At 37.4% G+C, this 25,318-nt stretch overlaps 4 protein-coding genes across 8 annotated transcripts; 3 read left to right on the top strand and 1 right to left on the bottom strand.

Annotated features, from left to right (window-relative positions):
- The first annotated feature begins 4,708 nt into the window (after positions 1 to 4,708).
- Positions 4,709 to 9,855, top strand: LOC126783142 (alpha-L-fucosidase 2). The gene is made up of 10 exons (XM_050508551.1): positions 4,709 to 5,065; positions 5,538 to 5,683; positions 6,094 to 6,989; positions 7,282 to 7,414; positions 7,845 to 8,003; positions 8,243 to 8,467; positions 8,557 to 8,658; positions 8,788 to 8,923; positions 9,049 to 9,244; positions 9,402 to 9,855. Exons 1-10 carry the CDS (start codon positions 4,852 to 4,854, stop codon positions 9,700 to 9,702), a joined length of 2,508 nt encoding a protein of 835 aa, XP_050364508.1. The 5' UTR covers positions 4,709 to 4,851; the 3' UTR covers positions 9,703 to 9,855.
- A 1,273-nt stretch (positions 9,856 to 11,128) lies between these two features.
- LOC126783761 (uncharacterized) lies at positions 11,129 to 13,381 on the top strand. 4 transcript variants are annotated; one of them, XR_007670892.1, is made up of 4 exons: positions 11,129 to 11,275; positions 11,828 to 11,937; positions 12,195 to 12,270; positions 13,106 to 13,381. XR_007670892.1 is itself a non-coding variant. In XM_050509289.1 (3 exons), the coding sequence occupies exons 1-3, from the start codon at positions 11,145 to 11,147 to the stop codon at positions 13,111 to 13,113; spliced, it is 249 nt and encodes an 82-aa protein (XP_050365246.1). In that variant the 5' UTR covers positions 11,129 to 11,144; the 3' UTR covers positions 13,114 to 13,381. The 4 variants fall into 4 exon arrangements, 2 of the variants coding, with proteins under 2 accessions (XP_050365246.1, XP_050365244.1); XR_007670891.1 differs by having other exon boundaries at positions 11,828 to 11,979; XM_050509289.1 differs by lacking the exon at positions 12,195 to 12,270.
- Positions 13,382 to 18,311: 4,930 nt separating this feature from the next.
- Positions 18,312 to 19,229, top strand: LOC126783709 (zinc finger protein 7-like). Its single transcript, XM_050509225.1, has one exon. It carries the CDS (start codon positions 18,421 to 18,423, stop codon positions 18,988 to 18,990), a length of 570 nt encoding a protein of 189 aa, XP_050365182.1. The 5' UTR covers positions 18,312 to 18,420; the 3' UTR covers positions 18,991 to 19,229.
- A 583-nt stretch (positions 19,230 to 19,812) lies between these two features.
- LOC126783248 (TIP41-like protein) lies at positions 19,813 to 24,606 on the bottom strand. Of its 2 annotated transcripts, XM_050508678.1 has the most exons (8): positions 24,440 to 24,606; positions 24,163 to 24,348; positions 23,589 to 23,679; positions 22,213 to 22,323; positions 22,026 to 22,085; positions 21,889 to 21,930; positions 21,013 to 21,141; positions 19,813 to 20,048 (listed from the first exon to the last, which is right to left on the bottom strand). In XM_050508678.1, the coding sequence occupies exons 1-8, from the start codon at positions 24,580 to 24,582 to the stop codon at positions 19,938 to 19,940; spliced, it is 873 nt and encodes a 290-aa protein (XP_050364635.1). In that variant the 5' UTR covers positions 24,583 to 24,606; the 3' UTR covers positions 19,813 to 19,937. The 2 variants fall into 2 exon arrangements, with proteins under 2 accessions (XP_050364635.1, XP_050364636.1); XM_050508679.1 differs by lacking the exon at positions 21,889 to 21,930.
- Positions 24,607 to 25,318: the final 712 nt, after the last annotated feature.

Below are 25,318 nucleotides of genomic sequence, written 5' to 3'. Positions count from 1 at the left end.
CATCAAGACCTTTTAGGAAATGGTGAACTCATTCAAACTCCTCCTTTTGGTACCAAACAATATCCTCCTGATTTTTGATCAGGCAATGACGTTTTGCATCAATCACAGCCCAAATATTCTTCAATTTGGTGAAATAGTGCGCCACCGGTTGCCCATCCTGTTGTATTGCCAAAGCGGTGCACATTAACTCATGAACCTGCATGAAATTGGAGTCATTAGTATATAAGCCTTCCAGTGTCTCCCATATTTCCTGCGCAGTGGCACATGCCTCCACCAGATCAACTATTCGTCATTCATAGCTTTCCACAAGAAAGACATGACAAGACTATCGTCATCGTCCCATTTATTGTAGACAACAATATCATCATGACTAGGAGCCTTAGTGACTCCGGTGACATGCCATATCTTGTGCATGCCTCGAAGATGAGCGGCCATAATGCACTTCCATTTACGGAAATTGGTTTCGTTGAGTTTGGCGCCCCCAAATGAACCACTGTCAGAACTCTTGACATATACTTCAAATGTCGGAACATCAGGGATCAGAGAACTCTCTGCTTTGTGTCCAGAACCCATTGAAAAATAATTTAAAAAATCAGGAATAATGCAGCAAAATCACAAAAAACTGATAAAAAAACTGTCTTCAGTGCACTTGCACTGTTGGTGAACTTGCACTGACTGCAAGGCTGCTGAATCTGGGTCGGGCCGGGTCGGATCTGGCCGGGTCGAGTTGATTGAATCTGGGTCGGGTCGGGCGATGCGGAGAATGCCGAAAAAGCTTAAATAAATGGGCGGAGAGAGACGACAACGTCGGAGGGCCGTAGGTCGAGACTGACGACATCGGAGAGGAAGGTAGCAGCAACGCCAGAGGAGCGACGTCGGAGGGCAGTGGTGTTGTCGGAGGAGTGCTACGGCGACTTCGGAGGGCAGCGGTAGTGCGGAGAAGTGACGGCGACGTCTGGGACCTTCGGAGGGCAGCGGTGGCAACCAGCTGGAAAAAAAGGAGGAAAAAACCCAGAAAAATAGAGCAAGACGAAAGAGAAGAAAAAAATGGCTCTAATGCCAAGTTGAATTATATTTCTATGTTAAAATCATACACGGATTGGCCCTATATATAATCTAATAAGCATAAATCACTCCCGTGATTCACGCTAACAACCCTAAGGCATTAACTGCTCAATTTAGAAAATTGGAACTATACCACTGAGTTTAGTTCGAAATCCTCTGTGTAAAGCGATCTTAGAGAGTATGCAACAACTAATTCAGAGCCAAAACAAACGGTAATTTCTTGGGACAAGTACTAAATTGTGTACTTTAGACTTCTCATTCCACACAGGGGCGGATCCTTTCACAAAGGTGGGGCTGCTTAAGCATTCCATACTCTCTCCCACACCCAATCCCCCCACCCACACTACACCTACACCCACCCACACTTAATCCCCTCACCCACACACACCTCTCTAATCTCACACGGACCATAATTTTTTTTTCTTTTGTTGGTCTTCTTCCCTTTTCTTCTTCTTCCCCAAATTAAATCTCTAACCCTAAACACTACACCCCTAATTCATAAATTATAGTGATTGATCGCATTTGGAACCTATGGATTGAGCTCTACACTCCATCAACGAGTTATGTGCGGCTTCCACTCCTCTAGCGAGCACTGTATGTCATGATCGAATTGAGAATTTTTTCCATTTGGGGTTTATGCGTTTCTCTCTCAGTCCCTCGGTTACATATGCTTGGAGTACCTCTTAATTCATTATGATTTCTTCTTCTAAAAACTTGATATATGAATAATGAATTGCTAGAATAGAAATATAGAATTCTAGATATTTTGAATTGTTCTGTGACTTTGTGTTGAACCATTCTGTTAAATTGTTTGGTTATGTATGTCAGTGTGTTGGTAGTTATTTAATTTAGGTTTGTTTTTCACTGATTATAGGCTATTTGATTAAGATCATATAATGTCAGAACCCAAACGGAAGCATCAAAATAAGGCCAATGAGGCTAGAAATAAGATAAGATATAAGTTTCTTGGCAATTGTATGGTTCTTCATATTGAGAAAGAGTATGTTGAATCTATAGGGAATAAAGAGGTCATAAAATAGTTTGAAGAACTATCGACATGTAGAGTTAAATTTAGTTAGTTTAACTTTTTCTATTGTATGCATTTATGCATTTGAGGGGTTAGACTCATTACGTTCTCCCTGACTATGTGTATACATTTTGACTTCAATTAATAAAATTTTCTCGCACCGTTGAAATTATCAAGATTTTCTTATTATTCGGTTTAAAACTTCAAGCATCCCCTAAATTGTCATCCAGGATCCGCCACTGATTCCACACATGCTAAAACCTATTGATTCTACAAGCCACTCATTCAGTTAAATAAACTCATCTTTCTGTTTAATTCCTGCCTAGATCCCGCGTAGGGTTCGCGTAGCATCCGCCTAGCCCTTTTAACTTCTGCATGCCTAAAATCCGACTGACTTCCGCCTAGCCATTTAACATCAGCCTACAATCTGCCTAGCATCTGCTTAACCCTTTTAACTCCGGCCTAGGCCACCCTAACTTGATATGAATATCTTAGATAACAACGAATCAACAACTCAACTCACAGATTCCAACTTGGACCAAGACTTGAATTCCTCACCCAACAAAATATAAAATTACACTACTCACGTCTTCCTGCGAGATCTAACATTTCGGAGGCCCTCATGAGTGAGATGAACGAAGACCTCCAATATGCAAGTAATTCTCCTTGATCAATTGGATTGGGATATGCGCATGAAGTTGGAGAAAGGTTGATGATGATGAGTCAATAACAGGAGGCAGGTGATAGTAGTGACATCTTTGGTTGCTGATGAAGCTTCATTAAAGAGAGGGCGGGAGACAGAGTATGGTATTGACATTACGAAGAAAGAACCCTGTCGAATCGAACACTTCTAGTGATGGTAAGTTTATTAATGAAACTATCACATACGTACAAGAGAACATGATCTCATCCAAACTTCAGGGAGGCTCTTTTTCTTCTTCTCTCCATAGGATTCTGCTATCAGCAAGCTTGCAATTATCTATCATTCATGTCACTGTCTTGCAAGTTTCACCAGAGCTAGCTGTTGGCTAGCGGTTTCTGAGTGGTTATTCAAAACGAAAGAAACCCTAGCAGCTTGCATGCATACATACATGAAGGTCATGTGTAGGAGAAGCCATATATGTCCACAACTCTTACGCATCCACGTGGCTACCATTAGTTTCAAACGGATCCTTTGTGGTAAAAGGGGTGATTATGATTGAACTTTTGAGGGAGTGGGAGAACTGGGAAGATGATGAGAAACAGTAAATCTCAATTCAAGCCAATCTAGCTACTTAAGTTTAATCTAATTTTTTCTTGCTTTTGTTATGTAACTGTCCCTTATGATTGTATTCGGGCGGCGTACATTCTTTTCAAATGAGAGTACATTTCGCTCCGTCTTTCACTTTAGTCATTAATATAGTTCATAATAGATGTCATGCATAGTTAACATTGGTGTACGTTATTGTATTCTCAATTGAAAAAGAAAAAAACAATGCATATAATGAGAGGTATATGTCGTGCATTCATCATTCATTAGATTACACCATCGATTATGACAGATGTATCCGATGATTTTTCTATTAAAAAATGGAGTTTTCCATGCATCAAATAGGATATTACAAAACTCCCACCACTTTTTCAAATTTCTTCTTTTTGGAAATGTTTTACACAATTTTTCATAGACAAATGAAACTACTAGGTTTATTCACTTAAATGAATAAACACATTCATAGATAGGGCATTGGGACAATGTAGACCCAAATCGATGGTGTTACTATCTACCATGCATCTTCATTGAAGTTAGGAATGGCAACAATACTTCTCACCACCGTCCCTGTCCTTTAGTGCTGGGTGGCAAGTTTGATTGCATATAACATGTTTGAAAGAAAACTTGAAAAGTAAAACCGATACAACCTAAATTTAAATTATCAAAGGAACGATCGAGGTTAGGCTCGCAGAGGAAGATCATCACCCCAGAGTCCCAGCCGGCATCATCAGTTCTAGCATGAACAATTTTTACAAGTGCATTTGCAACGAAATTCTCGCGATGTGATGAAGGAAAAACAAGGAAGTAATATGATGGACAACTTACAAGTACATGCAACCTCAGAAGAATTGAGAAAATTCTAGAGTGCGCTGCTGTATAACATACAGCAACTGCATCTATCACACACCATATACCACCCCCACGTGCATTATACTCTTTCCTTACTATATCACCTTTAGATCTTGTTGTATGTTGTACAGCTGTACAGCAGATGCACCCGAAGAATTGAACGCTTCCCAATCAATCAGAGTTTTTGAACCACCCTCGATCAAAATCCCAACATAGGTAAGAGTAGCAGAAAAGCCACGGTAAAAACATTTCGACAAAATTGTCGTGGGTTGATCTGACATAAATATTAACATATTCACCGCCTTCTGATCGCTTCAAAAGAGGAAAAACAACTCAGAGATCTTACTGGGTTCTCTCGTGGATTCTGGTTCCTTGCAGTACAGAATAACCAAAAAGAAATTTAAAAAAGAAGATAACTTTTCGAACCTACCATCTTCATATGACTTTGTCTACATGGGACCCTTTTTACTCTGCTTCACCAGACAAAACCCACCTCGCCAAAACCCCACAGGCTTTACTCTCTCTGTCTCACTGTCATTCACACTCCATCACTACTTCACCCAACTTCAAAACTCACTTGTGTCACTGAAAGTTGCAACCTTTCTAAGCTTTTGGGGTTCACCTTCTTGATTCTGTTGGACCCTTTTCAGTTTATAGTGCAATGGAAGAAGGTGACTGGGTTCTGGTGCGGCCAGTTGCAGATAAGGACCTATGGACACCAAGTATAGTGGAGGAGGAGGATGAGAGCTCTAAGCCTTTGAAGGTTACATTTAGTGGGCCTGCAAAGTTCTGGACTGATGCAATTCCAATTGGGAATGGAAGGCTTGGAGCTATGGTCTGGGGTGGTGTGGCTTCAGAAACTCTTCAGCTCAATGGTAAAGTTCAAAGCTTTACTTGCATTGTCTTCACATTAAGAGATCTTCAATTGGGTTTTATGTGTTTTGGTCTATGTTTGCTTGAAATGCTTCACTTTCTGAGTTTTGTGAGTGATCATATGGATTGTAGAGGGACCCCTGACTCGGGATTCAGAGTTTTTGAAATGCTTGTATCTGAATAGAATGTGAATGCAAGGCTTATGTTCCGCGCATTTCAATCAAATGGTCTCTGTTGGTTGAATGCTTGCTTTGTTAACTGTCTTTTTGTAGAGAAACCGTAGAATGGAGCCTAACCTGCTTGAGAGTGTGACAACTTTTTGTAATTGTACATGTATTCTGCATTCATTCCTGAGATCTGGATTGCGGTTTCCTACTGTGATTACAACTTTGTCTAATAGTGTAGGTTTCTTGCACAGAGCAATACGCCATAAATTTTAGTGAAACTCATCGCATATAGTTTCAATTGGTGTAGAGGACACACTTTGGACTGGAACTCCGGGCAACTACACCAACCCAAATGCTCCACCAGCGCTAGCAGAGGTTAGGAAACTCGTTGATGATGGTAAATATGCTGAAGCTACTGAAGCAGCGGTCAAGTTATGTGGAGATCCTTCTGATGTATGTAACTTCATGCGCTTTAATTATGTTTCCTTTCGTCATTTTGCTACTCAATTGAAATAACTAAATATTGACTAGAAGATAAACACATATGCTAATATTTTGCTAGGAATTTAGTACAGATACTAATTTTGCTGATTGTTGGGTGATAGTAGAATGCTACTCTAATGAGTGACATAATAGAGTAGACAATATGCCATCTTTTTGGTGCCATTATGTTTTGTATGGTAAATCTAATTGGAATCTTGTAATTCAAAGCTTATGGTCACCAAGATTCCAATCATGTTAAAATAGTGGAAGCTTATTGCTGCCAATGCTAATTTAAAGTTCATATTTGATGGATTCCGCGTAACATATGAGGAGACTTTGGTTGTTCTGCAATAATAAACTGTTTTATACTTTTTATGAAGGTATACCAACTACTAGGTGACATTAACCTAGAATTTGATGATTCACATCTCAAGTATGCGGAAGAAACTTACAGCAGAGAGCTAGACCTAGATACTGCGACCGCAAGGATAAAATACTCTGTGGGAGAGGTAGAATATACTAGGGAGCATTTTGCTTCAAACCCTGATCAAGTGATTGTGACAAAAATTTCCACGAGCAAATCAGGGTCCCTATCATTTACAGTTTATTTAGACAGCAAGTTGCATCATGGTTCACATGTAAATGGTCAAAATCAAATAATACTCGAAGGAAGTTGTCCTGGTAAAAGAATCCCACCAAAGTTTAATGAGAATCCTAAGGGGATTCAATTTAGCGCAGTTCTTGATTTGCAGATTAGTGGTGACAAAGGTGTGATACATGCTTTAGATGGCAAGAAATTTAGAGTTGAAAATGCAGATTGGGCTGTTTTGCTTCTGGTGGCCTCATCTTCATTTAAAGATCCATTTACTGAGCCTTCTGATTCTAAGAAAAATCCGACTTCAGAGGTTCTCACTGCATTGACTTCGATAAAAAGAATGTCATATTCTGATCTCTATGCTCGTCATTTGGATGACTATCAGAATCTCTTTCATCGTGTCTCATTGCAGCTGTCTAAAGTCTCCAAGAGCATATTAAGAGATAACAAATTGGAAATGAAGAAGAGCAACCCTATTACCAGTTTGAATACTAGGGGAAGTGACAATGCCTTGGTTTCTACTGCTGACAGGGTGAAATCTTTTAAAACTGATGAAGATCCTTCCTTTGTGGAACTCTTGTTCCAGTATGGTCGATATCTTCTTATTTCCTGTTCGCGCCCAGGAACTCAGCCTGCAAACCTACAGGGTATATGGAACTACAAAATTGAACCTGCATGGGAGTAAGCGTCTCTCTCTCTCTCTCTCTCTCTCTATCTCTCTACACACACACATATATATACATATGATTGTTTCTTTGTGTGTGTATGTGTCTCCTAGGTTAAGAATCTGTTTTAGATGTTAAAAACTTTCTAGAGGAAAAAAAATAGGTGAGTGTAACAACATGGCAAGTGAACCATCATAGAGTTAGTACATCGACATTTTCCATAGCTAAATTTATTTGGTGCTATTTATATATCAATACATTTTTCGCAATAATATGAGTTCATACTTACTTAACTTTTACTATTTCAGTGGTGCTCCTCATACAAACATTAATCTTCAGATGAACTATTGGCCTTCCCTTCCTTGCAATCTGCAAGAATGCCAGGAACCCTTATTTGATTGTACATCGTTATTATCTATAAACGGAAGTAAAACTGCAAAGGTGAGAATCCTGCCTTTCTAGTTTATTATCAAACCTTTCCTTCACTTTTTGTGTCCTAATATTATGGTATGAAAGTAATCGGCTCTTGTTACTGGTGTACATTAAGATGTGACTCTTCTTTAGTAAGATCAATATAATAAAACATATATGCTGAAAGCATTCGGAGAAATTGTGAGAGGCATCACAGTTTAAAATATTACATGAGAAAACCTCTAGTTAATCCCGCGACTGCATGTTCCAGTGCCTATGGGATGGCCAATTGCAAATCCTTTAAACAACCCCTGTATCTCCTAGTGCTGCTGTTTAGCTCTAGTCCTTTTATGGAATGAAGTATGAAATCAGTTGTGATCAATTATATATGCAGTTACTTGAAAGTGGTTTTCTGGTTCACTGTACTACTTTCTTATTCACTTCAGATTGAATATATCAGGTCAATTATGAAGCTAGTGGTTGGGTTGTGCATCAAGTGACTGACATATGGGCAAAAACCTCACCAGATCGAGGCCAAGCTGTATGGGCTTTATGGCCAATGGGAGGAGCATGGATATGCACTCATCTATGGGAACATTATACTTACACAATGGATAAAGTGAGCTTCTATACTCTCAAGACATTGTCTATTTTATCTTTCTTAGAAAGATATAGAGAGGTTATGTTAAGGTGCCAACAGTTCAACTGCAGTCTAGTTTAATTACCACTGGCCGGTGGATGTTAATTGTATGTCCATTTATATTAAGAAACTAGTACATGTATCTCTTCCTAGTTGTATATAATTAATTTGAATCAAGTGTTCTAGTAGAGTAATGGAGGCTGTTTTTCTGTCATTAGGAGTTCCTGAAAAATAAGGCATATCCTTTGTTGGAAGGATGTGCATCATTTCTGCTGGACTGGTTGATTGAAGGACGTGGCGGATATCTTGAAACAAACCCATCAACTTCTCCAGAGCACATGTTTGTTGCACCTGATGGTAAGCAGGCCAGTGTGTCCTACTCATCAACAATGGACATCTCAATCATAAAAGAAGTCTTTTCTGCAGTACTCTCTGCTGCGGAGGTTGAACTCTAATGTTTGCCTATGAAATCATGCTCTAGCCAGAGTACGTATGTATATTTTCGTCTAACTATATTTCCTTTTGAAAACAGGTTTTAGGAAAAACTCAAGATACTTTTGTTGAAAAAGTTCGCAGTGCTCAATCTAGACTTCCACCCACAAAACTTGCTAGAGATGGTTCTATTATGGAATGGGTGAGCCAGTAGTCTTAAAATTTCATTCTATAGGAATCTGTTTCCAGGTCTTCTGTGATGTTTCATAAAGTTTGTATAAGTTCTTGTCACATTAATTGTTAACATACAATTATCTCTGTTATGATACAGGCACAAGATTTTGAGGATCCAGAAGCCCACCATCGACATGTTTCTCACTTATTTGGCCTTTTTCCAGGCCACACAATTACTCTCGAAAAAAATCCGGACCTTTGTAAAGCAGTGGATTATACCCTTTACAAAAGAGGTCTGTATGTTACAACTTAATGTATCATTTTGGTCTTGCAATCACCAGGAAGAGATTTCCTATTATATGATTATATACAAATATACATTGCTTATTGCCCTTTGTATTCATGTACTCCAACACAGGAGAGGAAGGTCCAGGATGGTCAACCACATGGAAGACTGCATTGTGGGCGCGTCTTCACAACAGTGAACATGCCTATCGTATGGTCAAGCATTTGATTGACTTGGTGGATCCAGAGCATGAAGCTGATTTTGAAGGAGGACTATACAGTAACTTGTTCACTGCACATCCGCCTTTCCAAATTGATGCCAACTTTGGGTAAGCCACATTGCTTCCATTCTTTTTTGTTTACGACCATTTCAGCTCAACTTGTTTGTATTTATTATGGGCACATTCTGTCGATGCCATCGTTGCAAACTTAATTTGTCAGTCAATGAATTTTCTTCAACCTTACATGTTTCTCTTTTGGTGCCAGTTTTTCAGCAGCAGTTGCCGAAATGCTTGTCCAAAGCACAGTCAAGGACTTGTATCTACTTCCCGCTCTTCCACGGGATAAATGGGCGAATGGCTGTGTCAAAGGCTTGAAAGCACGCGGCGGGGTGACAGTCAACATCTGCTGGAGTGAGGGAGATCTTCACGAAGTTGGCATTTGGTCCAAGGACAACACTATTAAAATGCTGCATTATAGAGGAAGTACAGTCACGGCAAACATATCGTCCGGCAAGATTTATACGTTTAACAGGCTGTTAAAATGTGTGAGGACAGTAAGTCTCTGAAGAAAACATCATACATTCCAGGTTTGAGGCTAAATTCATGTCATTGATCTATTTAATTCCAGTAAAACCTTAAAATAAAGCTCCGTTTTTGGTCACTTCGTAGTAAAGATTGAAGCTGTAGTGGTATTTTCATCAAGTGAGATAATAATCCAAGTCTTTTGTGTTACTTATATTGATTGTCAATGTCATCGTATATGATGTGGTCACTTGAACTATATTAGAAGGGTTAATTTCTCTTATGGTATTTAAAGTATGACTATTTGGACAATTTGGTACTTGATGTATGAAAACGGACATTTGTAAGTCATTTTGGTACATTTATCAATTTTGATCATATTTTTAGAGTTATTTTCGTCATTCTATCCCTAAACTCATTAAATTCACATTTTTCTTCATTTCTTTATATAATTACCTCACTTTGGAGATAATTAAATTGATATGTCTACTCCACTTAGCATCTACTTCGCATATATCGAAAATAATTTTTTTTCTTAATATACTTATTGTATCCTAATTATTTTCTGCAAAGGAAATAAATTGCCTTTATGCAATTGTAATTTTTTATTAAAATATTTTTTTAATTACTTATAATTAAAATTAATTTAGATTGATAACTACAATTATGAAAAATTATATACGTAAATCATCACAGATACTAAGTGGATGAGTTATCAAATTTTAGTGATAATTTAGAGGCAATTTGGAGGTATTATGAAAAAATGAAGTAAAGTAGAGATATGATGACGGAAATAACCCTGAAAATATTGTTAGAATTGACATAAGTACCAAAATGACCTAAATTTGAGAACTTTAGGTACCAAATTGTCCGTTTTCATACATCATGTACCAAATTGTCAAAGTAGCTAAACATCATGTATCAAAGATGGAATTTACCCTATATTAGAAACAATTTTCAGAAGAGCTTAGTGAGAAGAACGTAAACATTTCATGTTTCTCAAAAGGAGTTAAAACTGTTTGTGTCACAGCTCAAAGCCTCAATTCGATTTGTAACTATTCTCATGTACTCTAAAGCAAAACCTGTAAAATTGGATTCCGTATAGAGGTACAATCCGCAGCAAACTCTATGTTGTAACATATCACATTTGACACAAAAGAAAACCCTAGCAAAAAATCAAAATCATTATTCATTAACATACCATATTCCAACAGTCTCTACTGAAAAATCAAACTGGTAATTTTGAAATGAATTCGTAAACTTGGAAAACACTCGACTCATTGTCCTCATCAAATAGCTAAAAAGAAACACATCTCTAATCCGACGGCGGACAACGAATCCTTAAAGTAATCACACGTCTCAGAAACTGCTACCCCACATCAGTATCATAGACCTGCGCCACACCATAACCAAACACACACACTTCAAAACCCTCACAAAGCCCTTGGCTTCAGCCACAAATAGAGACACACTCAGAACAACAAACATGGCTTTGCGCTCTGCTGCTTCGCTCTCTCGGTCTTTGGCCTCCACCGCTAGGGTTTCGCTCCACCGCTCCGCCCCAAATCTCCGCCGCGTCCGGCCCCCCACTCGGCGCTTCTCCTTCACCTCTCCCAGGTCACCATTTCGATCTTAAATTTTCGATTTCTATGATTGGGTGATTTCGTTTGATTGGGATTACTAGTGTACTACTGTAGTAGTTGTAGTTGAATTGGGTTTTTGTTTGATGATTTTGGGTTCCCCATTTTAGATAAAAAATTCAAGCTTTACTTTTTCCGACTGATTGGAGTGGATGAAAGGTGGTGTTGATTGCAATGAGTTGTTGTTTATCTAATGTTAAGTGTTGGATTATGATTATTTTACTTATAATTCTATCGGTTGCTTTACGGTATTTGGTTTTGTTGGTAATATTGGGTCCTTTTGAACATGTTGGATTCCATCGTTTCAAATATATAAGCAATTGAAGACAAGAGTGAACACAGAATCTTGTCCTATTGGGTTAATGGTTATTTCGAGGTCATCAATTTGGCAAATTTATGGGTTTTACTTTTGACATATTTGATATATTATGGTTGTGTAAATTTGATGCACCGAAGCAGGGAAAGAATAATTATTTGTCGACCTTTCATACTGATTAGTAAGATAATAGATGGTCTTTGCTTCTTATAGGAACTTTGCGGAACTGGGATGCGCAGAGTCTCTGCTGCCTATGCGAGCTGCAACATGCTTCACATCTCACATGACTGTCAATATGCGTGCTTATTGCGAGTTGTCCCACGGTACCTTCTGCCGCACTTGTCAGGATCGCTAGTAGTCTATTTGTGAGTCTTGCTGTTTTTAGGACACATGACGAAAATTGAAAAAAAAAATCCTATATTTCCTTTCTATCCATGGGTTGATGCCCTAGAAAGATTTAGAGTAGTAACAAATTGTGTCCTCCTACAACAATGTTTCATTTAAGTTGTCTATGAACTAGGTATATTTAAAGTATGTTAAGGTTGCATAGTTATTAAGAAATTGGGATTGGGATTGATAGGAAGGAATGGAAAAGATGGGTGATGCGCTTGGACTTACAATCAACCAAAAGGCAGAAGAATGATGCATCTTTGTAGGTTGTGTTTCATTCCTTTCTTGGACTTCTTGGATATGAATTATGAACTTTTCAATTTTAATTTCGAGTAAACATATGGTTCTTGGTCAGAGAAGTGTGGTTAGGAAATGAGTTTTTAAACTTCAATTGCAACAAGTATTTGCTCTGCGTAGCTGATTGTTCTTGCACAAAATCGTTGCCATATTAAATAAGACACATTCTACACTATTTTCTTATGTGTTGTTTTTGTTTATGAAGGTAAGGATTGACTCCCATTTGTTGGATCAATGCGTTTTCTTCTGTTGTGTTTTCTTATTTTATTTTCTTAAAATAGAGAAAACAAGATCTGTGATGTATTTTCATTTGAATGATTTCCTCACAATGTGTATTGGTTTCTTAGAGTAGCATTGTTTCTCAAAGATATGAAAAAAAAAATTGAAGCTATAGAACGGCCATACTTTTTATGTCCTGACGGTCTAATATTTCAGTTAATGCATTCTCTAACCTCGGTTGTCAAGTTTCCACATTTGGTTTTTACAAGAGATTCAGCCCTCTGATTTCCTTGTCCCAAAGTAAATCATTGGAGAAGATGTTGGAACAAAACAATGCAGTCACCGTTTTAATCTTATACTTTGTATATACTTTCTTAAGATATACTTTGCTCAACTGCATTTATATGCTTAACATGCTGGAACTTGGATCCATAGTGGGCTGTAAATTGTAATTAGTTTTTAGTTAGTATGTATGAATTTAGCGAATGAGGATCCTTAAGTTGTTTGGATTACATGCAGTATGTTTTATTATGTTACTGCTTATTCTAGTTCTAACAAAGTTGCAAACCTTTATTGCTGTTGCAGGGACTTGAAAGGCTTTTTGGATCAACATAGCATAGGCAACTAGATGTTGGGGTGATCATAGGGATCGGATACTCGCTCTGTTCAGTAGCGAGGGCTCTGTGGAATTTGAAAGTTTAGGTAGACTCGATATTTTATAATTATTCATATAAGAAACTTGGAGATTGATCCAATTTCTGTGCCATGACTTTTGTGTCATGTTAGTTGTTTCAACATTCTGTCGTCTACTGTAAACCAATATTAGTTTTTCGACCTAGTAATAGCATGTGACTTCTGATATACTTTGTGGCATTTGTTTTTACCGATTGGCTCTGACAAATTTTATGAATTCAGGCTTGGTTTTAAGTGCTTTCTCTTGGCTAGAAGCCCACTTCCTCTCACATATTTCCCTTAGTTACTCAAAGAAGTTCAGATAAAATAGTCATGGAAAAATATACTATGGACACTGATTTAATCTGTTTTTGAATTTGAATTTTATGACATTTTTAGCGATCTTGCCTTCTCAACTGAATGATTGACTCATAATTTTGATTGGAAATCAAGAAAATTCATGGTTAGTGCTGCACATGGGATGCTCAAGAACAAGAGCACATAGTAGTGTCAATTATAGTGCTGTAAGTATCTGTGCTAGCTTGGCCCAGTTTATTGTCCTTTTTTTAAGGGAACAAAGAAAGAAGCTAGTTCTTGAAAAATGGCCTTTCTCTTGTTTGATTGCCGACGCATAGAAACTTAAAGTGGAGTTCTTGCTGCTCGCATAAGTGATAGATGGAGACTTGAGTCACTCCCACCCATGTTAACCTCAACGATAGTATGTCTTTTCTGTGCATATTTTACAAAACTCTCAGTCATCAAGTAAATGTTATTTGTTCGATTGTCAGTTTAGTTTGCTATGTACCATTTTAGACTTTTAGTAGTGTGATTGTTCAATTTAGATGGGAGGATTCCGTTACCTTGTAATATTTTTTTTCTAACTGCCTTCATTCTCTATGTTTCGAAATAGAAAACATGATCTTGATTTTAACCGGAAAACTGTCGAACCCTTCTGAATAATTGGGACAGCTTTTGAACTTCGTATTAGCATTCTCTCCTGTTTTTTTGTTAGCATATTGATGGACACCGGTCAAATGTCAGTGTAGGAAATCAACTTTATATGGGCAAAACGTTGATTACACAAAAGTAAATTTTCAACGTCAACCAAACAAAATACTATAGAATGCAATTGCAATTGAGTTCAGAATTTGTTTGGTGAAACATTCTTCAAGTTACCTATAGTCATCAAGTGTCAAATTAGTTGGATATGTGCTCATTTTGTTAAGGACTAGATGAGGACCAAAGACTACCAAAGACTTAATTGTTAATTAGACATGTTTTTTTATTATATTTTTTTCATGTCAACCGTTTAGATTTTAGGTCTATATAAGTATATTACTTGTACAAATTTTCAGTCAATTTGATAATGGTTAAGGTGTCAAACTATATCAAATTAGTGAATGGACCAAAATTGTCAAACATGAACCGTTCAAGTTCATAATGAGTCAATCATATTTATGAATGTCTTAGCGATTTTCAATTTGAACAAAAATTTATAAAATTGATCTACTCAAGATTTGAATATACAATAAAAAAATGGAAAAATCTTTTTAGTTCTCAACTATTCCTAAACAAGATAATCCTCCTTGAAAAGATTCTCGATTGGCCATTACCTTGCTCTGTCCTTTCTTTAACTGCCTCCATTCTCTATTTCACTTCTTATTATAGAAGTAGGAAACAGGTCCTCCATTATTACTGGGAAACTGTCAAACCCGTTAGAATTGAGCAGCTTTTGAACCTCTAGTGGCAGATTGTTGCATGTTAAGTTATAAAGGTTTTTTGGGTGTGGGAAATCAACTTTATTATGGCAGAATTTTGATTACAAAGTAAATTTCCAGTGTCAATGTAAGCGTGACAAAAGAGAATGCAACTCAGTCAGATCTTGTATGTCATTTGGGTCTAATGACAAGAAGTTGCAACATCCCATCTGAAATCCTACTCTGGAGTGTTAGCCGAAAGAGAAGTCCCCGGCGAAGATCAACTATTTTTACTCCAACTCTGGGTTCGAGTTCGGCCAGTAATTCCACCAGTTTTGTGTCAGTCACTTGTGCCCTCCAGTTGTTCCGACAGTTACGTTGGTGGTACAAACTAGATTTGATCCTTAGCTCTCACCCCTTGTTCTTGGCTCCAAGCTAAGGACGCTTCTCAACCAAAAGTTCAAAGATGGCATATCTCCTGGAAGGGTGCATGTTGGACACAAGAAAATTGTTAGATCGAATTGATGTAGAACTTAGAGAACTGGGGAGGTATCATAAATTCACATATAATTGTATAAACCTTGACTAAGTTATGTAATTCATCACGGTTTAATTATTAGTCATCTTACACTCACATCACGATGACCCTGAATATATCGCTACTGTAAAACCCCTAACAGAATCAAAGAGATAATACACTAATTCACTAGTTAGATAACTCTACATCTCTTCAATTATTTTCTCACTGTAATAGTGACTTTATGGGTCACCCACATTTTCAGTTTTCATAATTTTGTTATTTCGCTAGTTTTCTATGAGAGGTTTTAGTTGAATCCCCCTCACTTGTTTTTCCTTTTATATTTATTTTTATTTAATCTATTAGAGTGATAGGGGCTTTTGCTCCTTTTCACTCATCTTTCAGCAAAAAAAAAATTACATCTCTTCAATTGTTTCACTTGTATGTGCAACTGTCATGATCAACAATCAATCAAGTCTAACGTGGATCTTATTGGTTCATACGTCGCACCATAACTTTGAATGAAATCGAATCAAGTTTCTTCAAGAGATTGGAAAGGAATATTGCAATTCGTACCATGATATGCATCTTATTGGTTCATACGTCGCACCATAGCTTTGAATGAAATCGAATCAAGTCTCTTCAAGAGATTGAAAAGGAATATTGCAATTCATACAATGATAACACTAGAATATAAGTAACACAAACACGAAGTATAATCTTTATAGAGAGACACTTTATTTGATAAAGTGGCTTTTGCATACTGGCTTTAGAAAGTGAGAGAGTTCCAAAGATGGACAAACCCACCTGACGACTTAGCATGATGCTTGTTCCACTAGCCCTTTCTCAACTTTGACGAATAGTAGAATTGGAATTCCACTACTAGGAAAAGCCATCCAACTTTGTTCATCAATAAGTGAGTTGGATAAACTAACACAAGTTGGATTGGAATTTCAGGTCATAAATTGAAAGGGTTCAAGGTGCTTACGTAGAAGCAGTTTATTAAGTTCTCAGCAGTGGTCTTAGTTTGGGAGTCCTGTGAAACTCGGCAAAACTTACCGAAATGCAAGGAGACTTTACCAGGCAGACCCTAATTAATTCTCACTCAAAGTTGGCTTTCACCATGCCAAAAGGTACAAGATTAGTAAGATAATAAGGCAAATACACGAAGTTCTATTTGAGTTGCAGATAGAAACACCTGCGTTGCTTTCCCAAACTTTTTCACATCCTTCCCATTATTTCCATTGCTTTTCAAAATAATAGACCTACTGAGACTCTTGACCTATTTGGCGAGGAAAAATCTTAAAATCATAACAATTGTTCACTTTCGACATGAATGTCAGGCTACGATTTAGTATATCATACTCAAAGTAAAAGAGGTGTAAGAATCAAAACTCTCCTTTTCACCGAAACATCGACCACTACTCAACATCACAATAAGTTCCATGGACATTTTCTCAACTTGTAAATAGCACATTGCACATATAAAAATACAAGTACTAAGCAATGCACAACAGTATAGTGCTATAACTGGGTTAATTTCGAATCAAATGTTATGCCAAAAGAAAATTTAGAATCAAATGCTCTAGCATCAACAAAATCTCAAGGTAAAACTAGATGCATGCAATCAATCACCCACCAAACATTACACACTTTCAGAAAAGCTCAAAAATCAAAATCATTGGTTCCTTGAAGAATCTTTGATAGTCTTTAAAGGAGCCCAGCTTCTCTTGTCCATTCCTCGGTATTATATAAAAGGTCCAAAACGTAAGTACAAGTGTGCAAGTGGTTCCTAATGCACTTCTCATACAGTTCATATTCACATCACCCACTACTTAGTTCCAAATAACATTAAGAAGCCCCAACAGGAAGACACCCATATAGATACTATTGTCCAAAAGAAAACACACTGAAAATTCGTAAGCAAAGATACCACCCTATCTGGTTTGCTAATTGCTTACTCTTTCCAACCATTATTGCCAATGCTTTGGGACCCTAATGGGACCTCCCCACAAACAATTAAATAGGAACGAGTGTCTACTGTTAGCTCCACTCACTTCTCAGTTGACACTAATCATTTCCATTAGGTTTCTGAATCTTGCTATTTACTCCTCCCACTCAAAATTTCAGTCTATGATGCATTGGTTTAACCTTTAATGCAATTCATATTTCAAAATACTCAACACAGAATGAATTGCTAGTACTTCATTTATCTGTTGGGTAAACAACTTATGATATGCAGACTAATATCTGTTAGGTAAATAACTTAAGATATGGAGACTAATATATGAGTAAGACTGTAATCAGATCACCTAGAACTTACTCTTCATACATATGAAGAAGAACTTCAGAACATATAGGAAACCTGGATAAGAGAAGCTATAATGCAAAGTTCAGAAATACTGCTGCTTTGCCTGAAAAATATTCAAATACTGTGGTTCATACTACCCTAGATATTCCTATTAAGAATAAGAACAGTAACATCATCACTTATGCCATCTTAACCCCACTCAATCTTTTTAATACCACAAAGAGGCCAACATGCTAAGTTCAAGAAATTACAAAGTGTGCAGTAGGTGGATAAGAAGCAATCGTGGCATGCACTTCAGATTAATATGCAAGTATAATGATTTTGAGTTTTTGACAATTGATGAAAGAGTTTCAGGATTTGACACCTTGTGATTTCAGTTACACTTCAGATGGAAGCATGTAAAGTAGGTCTCCTTTCATAACAGAAGAAAGGAGAAAGATGAAAGTAGGGAATCCTAAGCTTTCCCAGGGCAATAGTGAAGATGACCTAAGCATTGTCCCCCTAGAGCACTAAGCATCAGAAGACAGGGGCCACAGCATAGGGATTTGATAAGATATAAAACAGGTGTTCTCCACCTTACATTCTAATGCTTCTCTCCATTTCATTCCACTCTTTGATCTCAAACCCTTCAAAGAGACATTGTTTAACCCAAATTCATCAACTTCCCTTTGATCTCCTCATCAAACTAGACATTTGAGACGAAATGATTTCCCATGGAGAAGCAGAAAACAAGATAGTACTAAGGGAAGAGCACATTAGATATTCAAACAGAGATGATAGCAGCGAAGAAACAGATGATATTAATCAAGGGAAGTGGCTGAACCTGAGCCTAGGTGGGAATTTGCTATCAACAGAAGGAGATACTGACTCAGAGTCAAGACCACCTTCAGGCAAGGTTTTCTCCTGTAACTTCTGCATGAGGAAGTTCTTCAGCTCCCAGGCATTAGGGGGTCACCAGAACGCCCACAAGAGAGAAAGAGGTGCAGCCAGAAGATATCAGTCACAAAGAATGATGTCAATGATGGGCTTTCCCTTCAGTACTTCAACGCTTCGATCGCTCAGCGTTCAGCCCCATTCACTTGTGCACAAGCCAAGCAGATATGAAACTGCGCTTGTAGCAAAATTTACTGATGCCGGTACAAGGTATAGCATGATGCCGTTCACACTTGATGATGTAATGGATTCAATGTGGCCAGGCAGCTTCCGCTTGGATCCACAAGTATTAGGGCCGCAATCCAATTCATGCAAGGTCGACTTAAACCTTCGACTCTGATCCATTCACCCACTTTGCCAGTTTGGAATATCCCATATATACCTTTCTATTGGAACTTTGGCAGAGGTCTCAATGATTTCATCTATCAAGTACAGAACTAACGTAGGGCTTAGAGGCATGCTGTGTTGAATCATCTTGTGTTTTGTCTGTCCCTATGAAAGACACTAAAAAGTTCCAACTGTTTTTATGCATGTAATAAGATCATATACATTATATTTCATAGCTAAAGTTTATGAGAATTATGTCCTCCCTAATTTTTTTTTTCGTAGTTTCCTTCTATCTAGGTGCAAACAATTTCAGCATCAACATACTTGGAACATATCATACTTCACTGGGAACGTAATGTAATTCTTACATGCTGCCACTTCCAGCAAAAGAGAAGGTACCCTAGCCAACAGTGACGAAACAAACACTACTTTTAATGAAGACAATGATATTCAATAATCGTGGTTAATAATTGCTCCAAAATGACTGGCTATACGCTAAATAAATATTTTTAATGCATGCATATCTGAATGACCCCTTCCATTCAAAAGTCTTCACTTTGAAAGGAAAGGGATCCCCCAATAAAAATTTGAACCTACAACCAGTCAGATAATAGCTGATCACTTTACCAATGGGCTATTGCAACTTGTGAAAGTTGTCCTTTTGGTTCCACGTCATGCCTCATATCGGCTGTATTTCGGTTTATATCCATGTCTTACTTACAGTTAGTTATTAAGAGATTTTTTTTCTCTAGTCCCTCTATCGATTATGAGTTTATGACAGATAATTGAAAGAAAAAGGATTAAATAAACTGGATTGCAATGAAAGAAAATACAGTTGTAAGCAAAAGCAAAATAGAGTTTGCATAAAGAAGCTTCAAGGAAATTTTACATTCGATAGAATCCAACACATTAGGAAGAGATTAAATTATATATCTTTGTGTATTACGATAATCTACAATGTTACACGTCACTAGATACCTTTAGTTTTTGGGACTTATTCATGACCACAGGAAGTCTTTGGCTGATGATGCTGGGATCATTGTAGGCACCAGCTTCAGAAGGGTATCCCTTCTGCATTGTTTAAAATTAAAATAAGAGCATGAGCAAAGGAAAGACATTTTTTTTTACCACAAATACAAGACAAAACACTCGTGATTAAATTTTCCTCATCAGATTACAGAAAGGAGTGAAAGAATATATGATAATCAAGAAATATTAGACAAAAAGCCGCACCGGAAAAACAAAAGGTGGCTGTTTTTATTAATTATCAGTTAGCTGATTAACTGTGTCAAGTTTACTTAATAAGCCCAAATGATGATGATAAAAGAATGTCATTTATAATAGCATGGTATCTTGCTTCTTCAAAATTTAAGCAAAAATATTGCTATGATTAGAAAGTAGTTAACTACCATATCAGATTTTTCTCAATTTAGTAGAAAGCAAAGCTTCTTTTGAAGACAAAATTGTGGATGTTGACAACAATATCACCTTGCTTGAAATCCAATATTTTATCATAACTTCAGAAACTGTTGCAGTTTAACTACAAACCAAACTTCCATCATTCCAATTTCTTAACTTCCAATTCTTTGAGATTACTTTTATTGACCTATGGATGAGCAGATTGCCAAAATTTATCCACATTAGAAGATTGAAATGGTGCAGGAAAGAACTGTGCAATATGAATTCTATCTGTTAACAGAATCTGAATGACTGAACTTTATATGATCTCGTAACCTAATTAGTTAAATACGCCAAAAAGGTTAAGAGGATCAAAGTTTTTATATCTTTTCCTAAATCAATGCTTCAACCATATCTTTATCCCTCAAAAGTTCATAGACCTGGCAAGTCATAGGTTCAAAAAGCCCATTAGTTTTCCATATGTCACATACCAACCTCATTTTCGGAAAGTAGGGGAGTACAAAAATCAAAAGCATAGTGTTTTTTCAACATAGTAGACAAGACGTGAGAAACTAAATAATTGTAGACTCGGTCACAATGTAAAGAATAATTTGTTTGACAGTGATCATAAACTTACTGCAGCCAACGCTGTAAAGGTAGCTTCTCTCCAGCAGCTCTCTCGAAGAATAATGGGATTTACATTATTTTCAAAAGTACAGTGCATACGGGTATCCCTTAATCTCATAAGCACTCCATCAACTCTAAGCTGCAAGAAGATTGCAATAAGTGACTGTCAATATCTGTAGTGTATCGGTCAATAAGTTAGTCAGAGAAACAGAACAAACACAGCAAACCAAGAAAAACAACCACAAAGAAAAGAACACAAGAGCACAGATTTAAGGTGGTTAAGCAAATAGCTTTGCCTACATCCACCGGACAGAAACACACTTCTACTATATTAATAATGGGTACACAAAAAAGACTAAGAAACCAAATACTCTTCTCTTCCTATCTTTCTCCTCTCTGCCCTCTCTCACCCTCTAACCGAGAATAGAACACACTTTGTTCTTTGTCTATGTGATGCCTAAACCTAGAGCATAACCCCTCTTTATATAGCCATAAAGACAAACATGTTTCCTCACCAAATAGGAATCCTATTCCTAATAGTGGTAGGTTGTAAAGCCTCCTCCTTCTACAAGTAAACCATCATCAATAAGGATTCCCTATCCTTACCGGAACACCATACTCTAAGAAACCATCTTAGGAAAAACATATGGGCTGGAAACCCAACAATATCAAAGACAACAGCAAGAAGCAGTGACTAACATATGTTAGATAGTTGATAAATAGCATCAATTAGTTATTAAGCTTGAGATAGAGATTCCAAAGAGCTTGTGTCAAAGAAAGTAAATAGCATAAAGAGTGATATTACGTGTTTGGCTAATATAACTTTTTTTTTTTCGGGGAGGGGGGGGGGGGGTTGGGGTTTCAAGAACTAAGAATAATAGCTCACCCAAAATCGCAAGAGAAGAAACCAACTGCTCGGCATGACCCTCTACAAAATTTACATGTAAGAAAATAAGTTGTCCCCGTCCTCATTGTTGAATAAAGAAGATAAACCACAGAAAAAAATAGAGATTGAAGATTCACCACTTTCACAGTTAGAAGTGACACGCCATTATCTGCCAATTCATCTTCATACAAGACTACCTGTTCAGTTACAATCAATATCTTAATCATGGCAGGTATACATAGCCTAAGAAGAGAAAAAAGATGCATATTTCTGCATAGGCTCATGAATATTTGAGTGCTTCTAGTTAACTATCAGAATTCTCACCTCATCATAAAAGAGAATAGGCTCTTTTGATGCCAATGCAACCACATCAAGTTTTTCTTTGCAGTCCTCCCAGTGGAGATTGCAGGCCTCCTTTGATACCTCTCCTCCTTGCTGCAACATAAAACTAAGATAAGTCTAATTGCATCACTGCTATAGTGAAAGAGTAAAATAATAATACAAATAATTTGCACTCATAAGCCTTGCAGCTCAATTAATTAAACAATGAGACATGAAATAGTGACGCCCATATGCACAATATAAAAACATTGCGTACAAGAAGTTCACAGAAGCTACAGGAGGCAAAACAATACCCAAGCTAGCCTAAGAAAGCGATAAACTCTACGCGAAAACATAAACAACTCAAATGAAGCCCACAAAGCTGATGGGATGTAACCTTCACCAGAGGTCTTCTACTCCCACTCCACTATGGTCATCATAGATTCTTTTTTCCTTCCCATCTAAAGTTCCAAAATACCTAAACTACAGCTAAAACACTGAAACATGAAGTTGATTTTTTTTTTCTCTTTGCCAAATCACTGTGAATCTCACTTAACAGGGGAAGGCACCCAGATGGAGTCGTCCAACCAAGCCCCTGCCATCTTGGTTGCCATACTCTTGCACTTTCTTCATGGAGCTTCCACATGATGTATCACTGGAGAGAAAAACAACAGCTTGACCGTCTTCTTTAAAACCCACCACATGAGTTCACCCTATTTGCATCAAACGCCAGCCAATTTTGATCTTGAGGGAACGCTTGGCTTTCCAGAGTGATATCATAGGAAAAAACAAAGGGTCAGCAGATATCAGTGAGATAGCAATGAAAAGACTTTCTACCCTTCAAGACTCCAGCTTCAACCTCCTTATATCTAATTGGGATTCCACCAATGGGAGCATTAGAACTACCTCTTGCATCACCTCATCTCTAAGGTTTCCGTTAAAACCAAAAACCCAGCTCATAAAATAAGACATCACGGTGGTATCCATAGTTACTTTTGCAATTTGAGATCTTGATCATCTCAAGAGTCTTGCAATGCACACCGGAGGATTGATCCCAATCCAAGTATACTTCCAAAACCCCACTATTTCTATTTCATTACCAATCGGCTGATATCACTAGGAAAATAATCCATACTGGCACAGACATCCTTCCACGGTTCCTCTTGACTCCATAACAACTGGCTTTGAATCCCAAACATTTTCTAATTTTCTTTGAATTCTAACATGAGAAGCCTTGCCAACTTATTATAGTCCGATCCTACTTTAGGCTAGACATTCTCAACCATATACACAGTCACATGTGTGTGTGTGTGTGTGTGTAGAGAGAGAGAGAGAGAGAGAGAGAGAGAGAGAGAGAGAGAGAGAGAGAGAGAATTCACCTTGTCTGCATCCTTGGCAATAGTTTCACTTCCGCAATACAGTGTTGTGAATGTATAGTCATAGTCCAGTATTACTTGCTCAGAGGGATTACTGAAAATTGAAAAACAATTGAAAAAGTCAAACACACATCGTTTAGGAAACTGATACCATGATGAAAACAAAATGAACAAAAGATTCAAAGCCAGTATCAGTACAGACAACTAATCATATCCCACTAGCAAGTTATCATAAATAGATTTACAATAGCCATTTATATCCATGAAGAACAACTCAAGGTAAAACAATCGACAGAGAGAGCCTTATAAGTCAAAAATACATCTCTCTCCTGTCAACTAAAACCAGTCATTCTTATTTCAAATCGAAAGTGGTGCTCACATTAGTAACATAATATCTAATCAACAGTCATAAAGTTAAGCTAAACAACATCATACCGATGATAACACTAAATGATATCATAAAATGTTCAAATTCATTATCTATATCAATATTCTTGATCTGAACCTAAAGCATTCAACAAGCCTCGAAATCGAAAAGAGTGCAAAGAGTAAATTCAAGTAAATTGAGTAGAATTACCATCGGAACTTCCATTTCGCAGCAGCCGGAACTTCAACCGGAGGCAAAGCCTCCTTCTTCCACCCAATCAGAGCATCAAAAGCATTGAAGTGAACAGTGGCGCCACTCTTCACATGCTTCAAGGTCAAACAGCTCTCCCCGAATACCATCTCCGGCAGGTGACAAGTCTCCAGCTTCTTCTCCCACCTGCAGAACGGAAGTTTAGAAATCACCAAACCCTAGAATCACAGAGAAATTAGATTTATGGGGAAATTGATGAGGAATAGAGATGGCGTACAGTTCGCGAGTGGAGGAGTTGAGAATGGAGCGCTTGCGGGTCTCGATATCCCAGCCGTGGATTCGAATGCCGTGGCGTCCGTCGGAGAACCGAGTTGCTCCGGCGGCTTTGAGCTCCTTCTCATCGACCTCTACTACTTCCATTTTTCTTTACTTTTGCTCTGCTCTCTCTCTCTCTCTCTCTCTCTCTCTCTCTCTCTCTCTCCTTTGCTTTGGAGGTTTAAAGACTTTCGTGACCCGTAGCCCCAAATACGAAGTTATAAGTTTGTTATTTATTTATTTATTTTTAATAGATGGCTAAATTGAAGAATCAGCATGTAGACACATGAAATTTAATGAAGTAAATTATCTTCGTTAAATGGTTAAATCGACTAAGAGCCCGATAAAATTGCACACGTGACCGAAAAGTCAACAAAGTTGGTGAAGATCCGAATAAAACTCGTGTCAGCACATAAACGGATGATCGTAATCAAAGCTACGTGATTTCGACTTAAATCGAAAATTGAATGTCATTGACGATTCGAAATGGTAATCGGACATTTGATTAAATTAATAAATTCTTTAACGACTATAATTAAATCAATTATTTTCTGTTTAATTTAGTTATGAAAATAACTAATTTTGAATTAATCAGAAAATACATATTGATTTAATTATACAATTAAAGAAATTTATTATTTTGGTGTCATTAAAATATTCTAAAAAATAGAAACCTTGACACTATAAATAGCCCTTCAACATGAAGAGAATGAGGATTTTAGACTTGGAGAAGAAGGAGAGAAATCACTTGAGCAAGAATCACCCTTGACAAATCCCGAAGTCTCTCAAGTCCATGAAGATCATCAAATCCACGAAGAATCGTCAAGCCACCAAATCGCTC

This window comes from Argentina anserina, chromosome 2 (genome assembly GCF_933775445.1).
Source record: "Argentina anserina chromosome 2, drPotAnse1.1, whole genome shotgun sequence".
Taxonomy (NCBI): domain Eukaryota; kingdom Viridiplantae; phylum Streptophyta; class Magnoliopsida; order Rosales; family Rosaceae; genus Argentina; species Argentina anserina.
This window is presented reverse-complemented; position numbering and strand designations above follow the sequence as displayed.

What these genes read in the sequence shown, in the direction of transcription:
- LOC126783142 (XM_050508551.1), top strand. Translation starts at nt 4,852, where the DNA reads ATGGAAGAAGGTGACTGGGTTCTGGTGCGGCCAGTTGCAGATAAGGAC. An exon ending in ACGGAAGTAAAACTGCAAAG is followed by an intron (nt 7,415 to 7,844) that starts GTGAGAATCCTG and finishes TGAATATATCAG; the next exon opens with GTCAATTATGAAGCTAGTGG. An exon ending in TTATACCCTTTACAAAAGAG is followed by an intron (nt 8,924 to 9,048) that starts GTCTGTATGTTA and finishes ACTCCAACACAG; the next exon opens with GAGAGGAAGGTCCAGGATGG.
- LOC126783761 (XM_050509287.1), top strand. Translation starts at nt 11,145, where the DNA reads ATGGCTTTGCGCTCTGCTGCTTCGCTCTCTCGGTCTTTGGCCTCCACC. An exon ending in TTCTCCTTCACCTCTCCCAG is followed by an intron (nt 11,276 to 11,827) that starts GTCACCATTTCG and finishes TGCTTCTTATAG; the next exon opens with GAACTTTGCGGAACTGGGAT.
- LOC126783709 (XM_050509225.1), top strand. Translation starts at nt 18,421, where the DNA reads ATGATTTCCCATGGAGAAGCAGAAAACAAGATAGTACTAAGGGAAGAG.
- LOC126783248 (XM_050508678.1), bottom strand. Translation starts at nt 24,582, where the DNA reads ATGGAAGTAGTAGAGGTCGATGAGAAGGAGCTCAAAGCCGCCGGAGCA. An exon ending in GCGAAATGGAAGTTCCGATG is followed by an intron (nt 23,680 to 24,162) that starts GTAATTCTACTC and finishes TTCAATTTTCAG; the next exon opens with TAATCCCTCTGAGCAAGTAA. An exon ending in CCTTTACAGCGTTGGCTGCA is followed by an intron (nt 20,049 to 21,012) that starts GTAAGTTTATGA and finishes TAAACAATGCAG; the next exon opens with AAGGGATACCCTTCTGAAGC.